Raw genomic sequence first — 14,221 nt, 5'->3', positions numbered from 1 at the left:
AGAGACAAAAAGAGGAACGACGCAAGAGGGCCAAAGGCAGAGCTGGAACATCAAAAGATCTGTGTTAAACTAAAAGAGGTTCTGAAGTTGATGAGAAAACAAGAATCTTTAAACAAAAGAATAATGAAGAATAATGGAACTTCAAACTCTTGTTACAGAAATATAAATGTCAAGATGTTATGTTTCCAGTATGTGCTGTATATGGAGAGCACAAATATGAATTGCTGTGAAGTTATTAATAATATGTTAGAAGCTTGCTTTGTAAAGAAATGGTTGATGTCAAGGAGATGCATTTTGCACTTGTTAAATACACTTGCAGAATGGACCTTAGTCAAAACAAAGTCATGAGGTGTTATTCATATTTGCTATATATGAAGTGTATGGTTTTGACACCTATATTTACGAATATATATGTGTGAAATGAGGTGTTACCATTTTCCATAGTTTCAAATAATAATAGGCATGCTTGCTATCTAAGAAATGGGGAAGTTGTTATTTTGTATTTGAACTGTTAACCTTGAGTAGTATCTGGGTGAAGGCTCTCTGCCAGCTCGAGGAACTGAAACCAACCCAGACAGCGGGGGGAGATAGATGACACCTACAAGAATAACGCAGGTGGATGGAAGACTATAAAGGGCTGAAGACAGAGATGAATAAAACGAAACCATTGTATTGGTGATTCGTTAACCCTTTGTAATTAATTCTTAAATAACTAGTTATCAGAACCTAAATAAATCCTTACTTCGAGTTTGAAGTGGTCAGAACTTGACTGAATTAGCACGGACACTGGGAACAGAGGGGTGAAGCTACATCTAATATCCACTCAACGGTGAGTATAGAGCCATCTATTATGAGAAATATTGATATGATTAGTGGGTTTAATTCCTTGTACTGGTATAGAAACATTACAACTTCCATAGTATGGGGAAAAAAAATACTATGGAAGTCAGTGGGGACCACATTCTTCAAAATTTCTTCTTTTGTGTTCTTTGTAATAATGCCATTTAAAAGCATTCAAGTACACTTTAAATTATTATGTTAAGACTTAATAATCTTTTGCTGTGCTTTAAGGGCACTATTTTGATGTGACTAACTAAAACATGTAAAATATTTGATTAATTTAAATTTTGCTGTGTCATTTCAATGAATGAAAAATTCACATACTGTTTGATAAAATGTAATAAATTCTTCATCATTACAAATGTGTAATTACAAATGCATTTAAATACATTTTTATATAACTTTCAAAGAAGAAATTACATATTTATATTTTTGTTTACCATAAATGCTTGTCACTACATTGAGCACTTTAATTTCAATAGAAGTAATTATGAAATAAACATACTTAAAGGTACTTGTGTCCTAACCATGTGTGTCAAAAAAGAACTCTTTAAGTACAAATAATTGCATTTGATATAAATTATAATACAATTTCATTTAATTGTAAATAACATGCAGTTAAGTATCTGAAAACATTACATTCAGTTCACTCTTATGTGTATTGTGATCATATCTTCATTTGTACACTTTTCTTTTTGTTGCATGAAAATCATACAGTCAAAATGCTGTTTCATAGGCAAGACTTCAATCATTTGTTCTTTGCACAGCTGTGTTTTCAATACATTAGTTTTAATTGCAGAGAAAAAAAATATAACCATAAATATCATTATGAGACTATAAGTACTTCCAAATTTCTTGTCCTCAAATTATTGGGCGTATTTAAGTTTTAGAAACAAACTAACTACAATAATTACCTGAGAATCCTTTTACCGTGAACACAGTGAGGTGTGAGGAAAAGGTCTGGGGCTGAAAATAATAAAATAATAGTGCCAACTTACACAAGAATGACTGCAGACTCTGGGCTTCGTTTCTGACAATGAGCTGAATAAATAAACTATGGATGATTTATTTCATAGTTGCTATCAGAGTTATTGCTACCGGTTATCCAGACAAATATTTTGAATTAAATGGAAAAAAATGTATCGACAGACTGAAATATAGTTGATTTAGTAAGGAAATCTGTCATATCCTGTCAAAACTCTTTACATGTGAATTCAGAAATCCATTCTCACAAGACTGAAATTTTATGATCCCAACTTGGACATAAAGCATAATTTCTCTGCAATGGGAAGCATGTCATTACGGAGGAGAAGGCTGATCTTTATTTCGAGGTTGAAGAGTTCATCTGCTGTCTGCAGTGATACACAGTGAAAGAAGAAGATTCTGTGTGAGTAATGCTGCTGATGTCTTATTGAATTCCCATCTCACTGGTCATTGATCCTACTGTACATGGCACAACCGCCGAGGTCAAAATGTCACATATTGAATTGCCATTATATCACTCAATGTATATCAAACCATTTTCATGGGTTTGATGGTATTTATCTGATAATACCAGAGGCACTTAATACAGTACACTTTGGTGTCCCATGACTTTTTAAAAAAAGCATTAGAGACACAAATCCCATGTTTGTTCATTTCGTTTGTTTTCTGTGACAACTACACAGAACTTATTTAATGTAAAACAACTCTCTAGTAACAACTCTGCTAGTAAATTTTACAGTTCACAAAATTTGAAGTAGAGAGACAGAAATAGTATTTTCTTGTAAAAAAAATATATATATATATATATATATTTTTTTTTTTTACAACTTTTGCAGTGTATTAGATATGTTAAATAAAATATTATCTAACATACAACCTATAATGAAACGTATCTTATTTTAAACACATCAAATGTCTGTTTTTAGCAATGTTTGATAAAATAATCAATAAACTCATTTCACTTTTTTAAATTTGTACACAAATTGTAGTTATAATAAATTTTAAAAGAAAAGAAAATATGTATATATGTTTTAAAAAAATTGAAATTGCATTTAATTTATTTTTGTGAAATAATTTTCTTTAATCTACAGAAAATATATACCAATATTTGTTCCTAAACTAGCCCCTTTATTTTAATTTAGTTTTATTTTATTTAGATGTTTATTTAATGTGTATTGCTGTAAAAATCACTCAAATCAGGTTTTTAAACTTTTGTATTAGACCAAGTTCAGCAACACTTTATTTCACCTTTTATTTATTTCTTTATTAGTTTGTTTGTTTGTTTTGGTTCCCCAAGGAAGTTTTCAGTGATCAGTTCCAGTGAACAGAGAACCACTTTCTAAGTGTGAAGAAGATTTTAATAATATTAAGAACCTTTTTCCACTATAAAGGACCTTTTGTGCAATAGAAAGGTCCCATGGACGTTAGAGGTTGGAACCATAAATGCCAATATCTTTTTTTTTTAAGAGTGTATTCATGTGTTTGGGTTTACATTCAAAAAAACCATAGCAGTATGTAAGTCCTTATGGTGGTAGATGATGAATGCTATGTGTTTTCATAGCAACAGGCAACCATGAGACAGCTGCAACACAGCATTTTTTGGCACTTCCCTCTTCAAGGAACTGACTTGTTTGTTTATATACCGACCTTCACTCAGACAGACAGACTGCCAGCTCTGATATTCAATATTCACACAGCATGTTGACACACTCCTGCTTCTGGTATTGGTGGAGAGGCTTGTATGTGGAGAGGTGTGTTCACACAATGAATGCTTATACAACGTGACACACCTTAACAGGAAGTACAGAAGAAAGAAAGCACTCCATTCGAACTTCATTGCTCAGTTCTGGGAAACTCAACAGGGGTTTTGTGAATTGGGACAAGAGTATCACCTGAGAAGAACGAGTGGGAGGAGGTTATACTGTCATATGAGTGGGCATGAAAATGTGTTATATAAAGTTTGCATAACATTTATATAGATTGTGCTGGGGGTAGATGTTGGGAAGTTGGAAGTTTTTACAGTACAAACCCATTTGTTTTATCCCACATAATTGGTCATATTTCTCTATATTACTTGAATAAAACCAAAAAGCATATGTATATGTAATTGTACTGTAAGGTCCACCCATTTGGTCCAAAGAAGGTATCCAAATAGTGGATGTAGGTTTCCTGCGTGTTCGGTCTTTTCAATGTGCAAAGTTCTTCAATTTAAGTTAACCTCTAATCTGCCTCCATTTTATTATGACCTCGTATTTAGCTTGAAATACAAATTGATTGCTTGTCTATTTCTAATTAGTATTCTTCTGATATTTGGTTATTCTAGTTAACTCTTGACTTTATATTTACTCGTTCATTCGGTTGCTCATGTCTTTAACAAGGATGCAACGTAATCTACTAGTCAATAATTACAGAGTAAAACAGAATAAGGTCAAATGTAACAATTTATTATCAGTCAGGTAAATACTGTATGTATATGTCAATTACACAGCAATTCAAAGAGTTCAAATCATATCAATACAAAACATCGAATTCTCAAAGATAAATCTACGAGTAAAGGATGCATACCTGACTTTATAGAAATACATAGTGTGAAGTATTGAGACACACCACACACTACGGGCTTCTGGCTACAGAATCGCCTCGATCCTTTTGCAACATTTCCTAAAGTACTTCAGACCAAGACCAATACCCCCCGAGGTGGAGACAGGAACTAACAATTGTAATTTGCAATTTAATCAAGTCGAGTTAGCACCTTTTGGGACAGAAGGTAATTTGCATGAAAACCACTAGGAACTGACCCACCCTCTACAGTATGCAAAATATCTCTGAACTCTTACGATCTGTATTACCTTTTAGTTTACTTCTTATAAGAATGAGACCATTGTACCAGTCGCCCTGAGACAATTCAAATGATACCAAACATGACTGTAAATATCACTTGCATTAATGCAGAACATTACATTCTACTATTGACCATTCTGAGTGAGTTGAGTGAAGGGAAGGATGGGTGAGGGGAAGAGGGGATGAAAAGGAACTGATACATATTTCAGAGGCGTTTTCCCGCATTTTCTCTCAGTGGGATGTGGAGACAGATGTCTGTATGTTAATGCACTGTGTGTGTGTTGTCCATCTCAGAAGTTCAAAGTGTCTGAGGTTCTGTAATTCTTACAGTACACAAATTTAACACATCTTTGTAAGCTTTTAAGACAAATTAGTTAGTCTTAGTCATTAAACCTTGTTGTAAGTTATTGTAAGAAATTAAGAAAATAAATTTAGTCAGACTGCTGACTTGGCAATTGTCCAGAAGACTATCACTGACACCCTCCACAAAGAGGGTTAGTCACAGAAGGTCATTACTGAAAGGAGTGGCTGTTCACAGAGTGCTGTATAATGCAAAGTTGACTGGAAGGAAGAAACTGGGTAGGAAAAGGTGCACAAGTAACAGGGATGACCGCAAGCTTGAGAATACTGTCAAGCAAAACCGATTCAAACACTTGGGAGAGCTTCACAAGCAGTGGACTGAAGCTGAAGTCAGTGCATCAAGAGTCACCACACTCAGATATCTTCAGGAAAAGGGCTACCAAGCCATTTCTGAAACAGAAACAACGTCAGAAGCATCTTACCGGGGCTAAGGAGAAAAAGATCTGGACTGTTGCTCAGTGGTCCAAAGTCCTCTTTTCAGATAAAAGTACATTTTGCATTTCATTTGGAAATCAAGGTCTGGGGTCTGGACTCTGGAGGAAGACTGGAGAGGCACAGAATCCAAGCCACTTGAAGTCCAGTGTGAAGTTTCCGAAGTCAGTGAGGATTTGGGGTGCCTTGATGCCTGCTGGTTTTGGTCCATTGTGTTTTATCAAGTCCAAAGTCAATGCAGCCATCTACCAGGAGATTTTGGAGCACTTTATGCTTCCATCTGCTGACAAGCTTTATTGAGATGCTGATTTCCTTTTCCAGCAGGACTTTAGCACCTAGTGGTTTGCTGACCATAACCATTACTGTTCTTGATTGGCCAGCCAACGTGCCTGACCTGAACCCCATGGAGCATTGGTCTCAAACTCAATTCCTGGAAGGCCACAGCTTTGCAGTTTAGCTCCAATTCAAACACACAAGATCCAGGTAATCAAGCTCTTCAGGATTACTAGAAACTTCCAAGCAGGTGTGAGTTGGAGCTGGTTGGAGCTAAACTCTGCAGAGCTGTGGCCCTCCAGGAATTGAGTTTGAGAACTCTGCCATAGAGAATCTATGGGATATTTTCAAGAGAAAGATGAGAAACAGTCAATCCAACAATACAGGTGAGCTGAAGGCTCAATAGTGCCTCAGCAGTGCCACAGGCTGATCGCTTCCATGCCACACCTCATTGATGCTGTCAATTGTGCTAAAGGAGCCCCAACCAACTACTGAGTGCATAAATGAACATACTTCAAAGAGCTTGAACTTTTCTGTTTTGCAAATCCTATTTTTTTCTTAGGAAATATTGTAATATTTTGAGATTGTTGACTTTAATGAGCTGTAAGCTCTAATCATCAAAATTAAAACAAAAATACTTTCGAAATGTTTTACTTTACATGTAATGAATCTAGAATATATGAAAGTTTCACTTTTTTAAATAAGAGTATTCAGATTTTTTGAGATGCACCTGTGTGTGTGTGTGTGTGTGTGTGTGTGTGTGTGTTGCTGAACCTGCTCAAAACCACTGAAATGGTCATATTTTTTGTTTTACTTTTAATTATTTAATAATAATAATAAATAGATTAAATAGTTTTATTTATTTCATTCAGATAATCTACTAACAAGGTAACACCTAAACTGTAACTTTATCAGTTGTTAATGTCTAATCTAATGTTAAATCTAATCTTGCTAACTGCATAGGTTATGTACAACTGCACAAATTTCCATAGACTGGGAGATGCATTTCTTTACAGTTTGGTGTAGTCTTTGGTGGCCAAGTAGAGGTCAATGTTTGTTTAAATGCATGCCTCATAGCAGTGAGGATTCCAGACAATGTGATGTGCGACAGCCTCTATATTCTACAAACACGTTATGAAATGATGGAAATACAAACAACAGTGATTTTGCAACAGCGTTATTAGACAAAAGCTTCATGACAAGTATAACACATAAAGACAGAAGGAAAATAAGCATGTTGCAACCACTTAAAGTAATGCATTTAAATACTTTTATTAGGCTACGTGTTCTTTTCTTTTTAAATAAAATTAATCACTTCAACTATAAACCTGTCCAGGGTCATTTTTGTGTCACACCACTAAACTAGGCTACTTTAAGTCACACCATCGCTCACATTGAGCGACAGTGCAGACGAACAGATCACTTCATCAATTTCATTTGGAAGAACTGCTGACAAATAAAACTGTCCTCAACTGAAGCTCGTCTGACTCTCATATTACAGCTGGAAAAAAGGCTCCTTTGCCAAGAACCCCGCCACAAAACCCACTCTTTGTAATCTCTTTTTTCGGTTTTTGCAGTGTTCGGACAGTGACCACAAAACTTTAAGAAGGCACATTTAATTATTCAAGGAAACCTGGTAAGAGTAACTTGTGGCGTAACAGTTAGTCTGCGTTTGCCAAGTAAGTTACTTACATAACCAATTTGTCAGATAACTGCCGCCCATATTATTGCCCTACTTAACGAAAAATGACAAATCTTTTGTTACTGGATATACTGTACAAACAGGTGTTATATAACCTGCTTTCAAAGTGTATATTTGTAATCTAAATAAAAGGGAAATTGGTCGAATGCCACCGAATTTTTTATGTGGCACGACTCCAATAAAAACATGCAAAGGCATTGCTGCGGATAAGGAAAACGACTCCGAAATGGTTCTGCGATAACTTGGGGAGATTATAGTCTTAAATCAATGCATTATGCACTAATCGCTTTGATCAAAAGTGACATGACGGTGCAGTGTGAAGGTGCATTAATGCACAGCTCTTGTATAGTGATTATGGCCGCCAGAGAGACTGCCATCAAACCGAGGATCATATTTCCCACAAAAGTTATAAAAGTTTTAATGACTGGTGGCACTCTAGTCAAGTGGGTAATATTTAACAAGCGCAGATAAACACCAGGAAAATGAAAAAATAAATGTAAAATTACTATGACAGCTCCATCCTTTACTTACAAATGTTAAGGTTATTTTTAAAATCTCAGTCTATTGCACTCAAATAATTAATTGATTATATTTAAAATGAAAGGCAATGCAAAATTGTAACGATAAAAAAAGCTTTATTGACAAATTTATTGATCAAAAGAACAAAAGATGTGGAAGCAAAGCTTAACTAAAAATAATTTAATTTTGTTTCCCCACTCTCCCCTTCATACCGGATAATATATTCCCAGTGAGAAAATGTTTATGGGCAAATGCAATATATGATAGAAATTGCATTTAAAAAAGTGACCTTGTTAAAGTATACAGCAAACATGTGAAGCAAGACCAAATCTTGCATTTAATTTGTGAGCAGTCTGAATAAATAGATAGTGCACAAGAGAGGAAATGCAACCAAAAGGGATATGATAACGTCATTCATCATGATGACCCTCACTCTCCCTGAGGACCTACATCTGAGTCCCACCCTGTTTAAACCAGAATCTTTGTCTGTTTATTTTAGAATGGGTTGAAGCTGCTGTAACAATTCCTAGCGTTCATTCCTGTTAGTCTGAACTCGTCCATCAGTCTTTTCCTCACTTATTATGTTCTTCTGCAAGGGTACAGAAAAATTATTTCTCTTAAATAAAAAAAACAAAACAAAGATAGTATAATTTGGGAAGCTGCATTTTAGGATCTGCCATGTTAATTTTTGGACTTTCATGTTTATTTGGTTTATTTTTCCTGGAGACATAATGATCCTCTTTCACTAAATGCAAAGGACAAGAGGATCACGTCAGGTTTAAACCCATTCCTTTAATTTAGCTTTCAAAATATCTGTGCAACTCTGACTTGAAAAGAGACCTGACCTCTTCGTATAATTTGCAGTTATACATATAGTCTGTGCTAGTCAAAAGGAATATACAGATGACACAAAAGAGAAAAGGAATATGACTATTTACAGACCACGGATCTCTCTTCTGCATCACTATAAATCTTTATGAAATGTACAATTATTAGTGTTCATGAGCAGACTCAGTTGGCCTGGGCAATGCGGGAGTCTGAGCCTCTGAAGTTGAGCATCGTCTGGACCAACTCTGGCAGATCATAGTCGTGCTTCCAGCCCCAGTCATTGCGTGCGTTGCTGTCATCAAAGTTCATGGGCCAACTGTCAGCTATACAGAGGAAAAAACAAGCATTTTTGTACAATTTGCACCATTTATTTGTACCAAAATTGAGGAAAATGAAGATGTTTTGGATCATACCTATAGCCTGTCGTACAGAGTCAATCTCATATGTGACCTGAAGATCAGGCAGCTGTTTTTGAACCTCGTTCGCAAGTTCCTCTGGAGTGAAGCTCATGGCATTGATGTTGTAGGTGCGCATACTGAGCGATTCCGCCGGTGCCTCCATCACCTCCAGCGTGGCCCGCAAACAATCATCAATGTACATCATGGGCAGCTGTGTGTCTGGTTTTAAGTTGCACTCAAACTTGCCGGTCTTGACAGCATCGTGGAAAATCTGCACGGCGTAGTCTGGATAAGCCAATAAAGACAGACTTCCATGAGTCATTGCTGTTTTTTTTGGTCAGCAGTCTCCTCTACCACATGCAACAGTATGACTGTAACAGCTTTTTACATGTGACTTCTGGGAGCTGGAGGTGTGGTTCATATGTCTGGTCAGCATTGGTGCGGGCTATCAGTTTATCTAAAAATACTCAATGAACAACACCCCGTTTCTGAGCAATTGCCAGTTGCATAACCTCACTTACGTATGTGAGCAAGGTCATGTGCCAAAAAACACAGATGGTGCAGAGTGCACCGTACCTGTCGTGCCACCACCGGGCTGCGAGTCTGCAGAGATGATGCCAGGGTAGCGCAGACAGCGGAAGTCAAGGCCATATCGGTGGTGGTAGTACTGCAGAAGAGGATCATGGGTAAAAATTAATATTTCATGCGACACAGAAAATAGGTGAAATACTTCATATTTGAAAAAAATAAGGGTGACTGGTGTCTTACCTCCCCCATGAGCTCTGCGTGGACTTTAGAGACACCATATATAGTGCGTGGTCTCTGCACACAAAGGTCAGGAGTGGGGTTTCGAGGTGAAGTTGGTCCGAAGGCGCCAATTGTACTGGGCACAAAAAGCCGAAGCCCATGTTCTGCAGCAATGTCTAGGATGTTGTGTAGTCCTACAAAAAAAACAAACCAAAAAAGATTTAGAATGAATTTATTCATTTATATTTCGTGCCATATCAGAATCAAAAGCTAATTTTATCAAAGGCTATTTTTATGGAAAGATCTAGACAAATAAATGTTTTACAACATTACAGTACACACTATATACAATCTTTCTATTTGATATTTGACTGAAATACTACACATTTTTCTAGGTAACATCCATGTAATATATTAAAAAAAAAAAAATAAATAAACACAGAAGCAGATTATGATGATAAGTATAAAAATGTTACATTTAATGTTCTGTTAAAAGTTTTCTAAAGTCTTACCTGTGATGTTGACTGCTCGCGCCAGTGGCACATTAGCTTCCCCAACAGCACTTAGAAGAGCACTGTAATGCACTAACCAGGTGATCCTGTTATTTACTACAATCTCTCGCAAGTTCTTGTAGTCCAGAATATCAGAGTAGATAAAGGGGCCTGTGTGAAAATATTTCATCAACATGTCAGAACTTGTGTGATCAGTCTAGCTCTGAACATATTTTTCAATATTAAAAATGTTGAAATGAAGATAAAAAATCCTTTATCTTTTAAAATTAAGCTATTATTTGTGCAGGTAAACCTGTTTTAGACATGCAAATGTTAAATCAATCATCCAAGCTAGTTATAAGAAATTTTACAAAACAGGTCATTAGCAGCAATAATAAACATAATTAGCACTTCTTTACTCATCCAAATAAGACATACCACTGTGAAAGACATTGCTTGGTGGTTTCCTGATATCTGAGAGGATCACATTGTTTTTTCCAAATCGCTTCCTATGAGACAGGAGGTATAACTTTATTATGTAATATGCGTTTTTATGTAAAATATTACATTTGTAAATGCATCTACTATGCAAAAACTGAACGCATTTATATATGTACTATAATATGCATACCTTAACAGTTTAGCAAGCCCAACCCCTAGTTGCCCGAGGCCACCTGACAGAGAGAAAAAAAGATGATCAAATATCATGCAAAAAACACAGTAGGGGAGTCAGGATCCACCCTTCTGAAAAATGTGCTAAAACCATTGTGATCAACGTGACAAATTACAGAATTCCCAACTCTTAAAAAAATAAAAAATGCCAAAGTACCAAGAACCTGACGTTTTCCTTACCTGTGATGAGAACTTTGGGGTGATCGGTTTCAGAAAAGGACACAGAATGAAAGCTGGCATCAGATCCAGAGGTGACCTGACGTGGGGAGAAGCTGATGTTGCGTATCGCCACCGTCAGAGGCTGGCATCCACATGCAGGGGTCAGCAGGGCCTGCTTTGCCACCTTACTAAGGGCTCTGACGACTGGCATATTCAGTTACCTGCAAACAACAAGAGGCGTTGAGGTATCTCACATTATCAGATCCTACAATTAAAAGAGTAGTTCACTTAAAACGTGCACTATCATCATATAATCACCGTTATGTCCTTCCAAACCTGTATGACTTTCTTTCTTCCTTCAGTGGAACAAAAGAAATGTCAGGCATAATGACAGCCTCTGTCACAATTCGCTTCCACTGCATAGATTTTTGTTCCTCAGAAGCAAGTCATAAAGTTTGGAAGATGCTGGACATCTAAATATAAAAGCTTGTGCTGTTTTCGGATTAACATTTCGAGTCGAACATGTGCTTCTTACATCAGTGCTATTTCAAACTTTGTCTCAGTACAGTAAATTACACTGGCAGGTAAACAAACTTTAATGAACTAAACCTGATGTAAGGCGCCTCAAAGTTAATCCTTCTGTTAAATTCGTAGAGTAAACCGGAAAAAAAGCCAATTTCCAGATTGTCATCGCCGAACTTTCTTACCTTGCAAATGTAAAGGCACGAAAGGAACGAAGAATGTAATGTGAGCGTATTTATTCTGCCCTGCCTTCGCCGGCAGCCAATCAGCACGCGAGCACCGTGGCAAGATGCCGAACACATCCTTCAATACGACCTCCAAAGGCTTCATTGTGCCAAGTCTGTGCGGACTGTTCCGTTTGTGTCCCCTGTATTATTTTGCTTCACAATACACTAACACACAATCCAATCCGGTTTGATCTCGAACGGAAAGGTCAGTCAGACTTCTGGGAATTTAGATCAGTTTAGACTAGTTTTCAAAGGCTTTTTTTCGCAGTGCAAAGCCTGAGACGCAATCCTGGGCTGCCTTGTTCCACGTCCACACTGTTCATACGTTATCCCGGGTTAGTAAATCATTTTTGGTAGACGTGTTTCGAGATTCCGCACTGCATGTGCAAGCCCTTCTGACTTGTTGGGTAAGACGGGCCCGTTTTAAAAATGGCCTCGTAGACCCGCTCTGGTCATATTCACATAGCATAAGGCAAATACAATATGGTATCTTTATAACCCAGTTAACCCTTCTACTGCCTCTCGTCTACATTTTTATCCGTTTTCTACATGCTTGTAGACTTGAAGCTCATGCATATTTAATGAGATAAGCACCGAGGGAGCTCGTGATTGGCTGTCTGTTGCTAAACAACTAGCTGTAACATTATCGCACCTTTAGCACTGCAATTTCGGCGAAGTAGTTTTACAAGCCATTCAGAAGCGCGTTTTAAAATGACGAGTTGTCTAACCCAGGGTTAAAACTAGCGGTGCGACTTCTGACTTCTGCTGGCTGACTAACATTAGCGGCTCTAGAAGAACGACTACACCCTAAGAACGAAAACCTTAAAATAACGACCACGTTATCAGGATTTTGACACTTTAGCACGAACTACCGTATTTTAGGAAACACTAAAGGGAAGTCTTGTGTTTTTGGTTAAGTGATAAAATGAGGAAGATGTATATAAGATAACCACGTCTTGAGCTTCATTATAACTTAGGCCTAAAATCACATAGATATTTAACGAAATGCTTTAGGACAAAGTAATTGGATTGAGAAGTAAAATGCGATAAGGTTGTGAAAGTGAAAAATAAACTATCATGCATTTTTATCTTTCCAGTCAAGGCCATCGGAAGCCGGCGTTCAGATAAGGCTCTAATTGTAATCAATCTTAAAAGCAAAATGCAATCGATTTTAGTAAATTAATTCACTCACCTATTGACTAGAATAAGATTCAGAAATTAGGCAGAAAACGTGTTTTTCTGGGCGACGTGAGCAGCTTTCTTGATCTGGTTTTCCGTCACTGATGCTTCATTCAGTATCTTCCAGTATTGCATCAGCCCGCCGCGGTTTTATATCCGCTGCCCAAGAGGCTTTCAAGAGAAGCCGGCTGCGCTCTGATTGGCCAGCGCTGGAGGTGAGGCCCTGGCCACGCCTTCCTGACGTCTGTAGAACTGAAACATGACGACTGAGGGGTCTTTTCAGGCTTGCACATGTTCAACCCCCCTCTCACAACGAATGCAGTCAACGGGACGTTTGGGGTTGAAAGTGAGAGACAGAAAGCATATAGTAAATTGTTTGAGAGAATATTTCTTGTTTCTATAAAACGCCAAACCTACAAAAAAAAGAAAGAAAAAAAGCTAAATTACCTAATGAGGAAAATGTGCTTTTCGCTGCACTAAATTTAGCACCAAATTTATTTTAAAACATATAAATCCTACTTAAACTATTTTAAACAGCACTGAATTACTTGTAGAATTATAATTATCATTAAGAATACTGCTAATAGCATGGTATTGAGATTTTTAGGGGGGTTTTGTTTTCATTCATGTTGCCATATTAATTGAGGAAATAACTTATTGCAATTTTTTTTTCTTACATTTAATTTTGTCTGTATATATTATTGCAATGTATTCATTTCCATTTCTTTTTTTATTTCTTGATAATGTTAAAAATATTTTTCATATTTTATGTTGGTTTAAAAGCACATATACATCTTTAAGAAACAGTTAAAAACAAAATCTCTTCCATCTTCATTTGACCTACTAACTCTAGCACTCTATACTAATTCTATTTTACTTCTTGACTTGACCCTGCAACACAAACTCTATTCGTTTTCTAACTGCTTGTTTTCTTAAAAAAGGCCTCTAACACTAGCCTTCTCTATTATTTTATATATATATATATATATACATATATATGTGTGTGTGTGTGTTTTGATTGCTCCTATTTTCATCATTTGTAAGTCG

General features: G+C 36.6%; 1 protein-coding gene across 5 annotated transcripts; it reads right to left on the bottom strand.

Moving 5' to 3' along the window:
- Window positions 1–8,051: 8,051 nt before the first annotated feature.
- LOC306843453 (L-threonine 3-dehydrogenase, mitochondrial-like) lies at window positions 8,052–13,357 on the bottom strand. 5 transcript variants are annotated; one of them, XM_079374971.1, is made up of 9 exons: window positions 13,188–13,357; window positions 11,268–11,467; window positions 11,047–11,089; window positions 10,854–10,924; window positions 10,437–10,586; window positions 9,946–10,118; window positions 9,754–9,844; window positions 9,193–9,462; window positions 8,052–9,102 (listed from the first exon to the last, which is right to left on the bottom strand). In XM_079374971.1, the coding sequence occupies exons 2-9, from the start codon at window positions 11,455–11,457 to the stop codon at window positions 8,963–8,965; spliced, it is 1,128 nt and encodes a 375-aa protein (XP_079231097.1). In that variant the 5' UTR covers window positions 11,458–11,467; window positions 13,188–13,357; the 3' UTR covers window positions 8,052–8,962. The 5 variants fall into 5 exon arrangements, with proteins under 5 accessions (XP_079231097.1, XP_079231098.1, XP_079231099.1 ...); XM_079374972.1 differs by lacking the exon at window positions 13,188–13,357 and adding an exon at window positions 11,954–12,552; XM_079374973.1 differs by lacking the exon at window positions 13,188–13,357 and adding an exon at window positions 11,565–11,978.
- Window positions 13,358–14,221: the final 864 nt, after the last annotated feature.

The sequence above is a fragment of the Barbus barbus genome, assembly GCF_936440315.1.
Source record: "Barbus barbus genome assembly, chromosome: 24".
NCBI lineage: Eukaryota > Metazoa > Chordata > Actinopteri > Cypriniformes > Cyprinidae > Barbus > Barbus barbus.
Note: the sequence above shows the minus strand (reverse complement) of the source record. Positions and strands in the feature narration are given on the sequence as shown.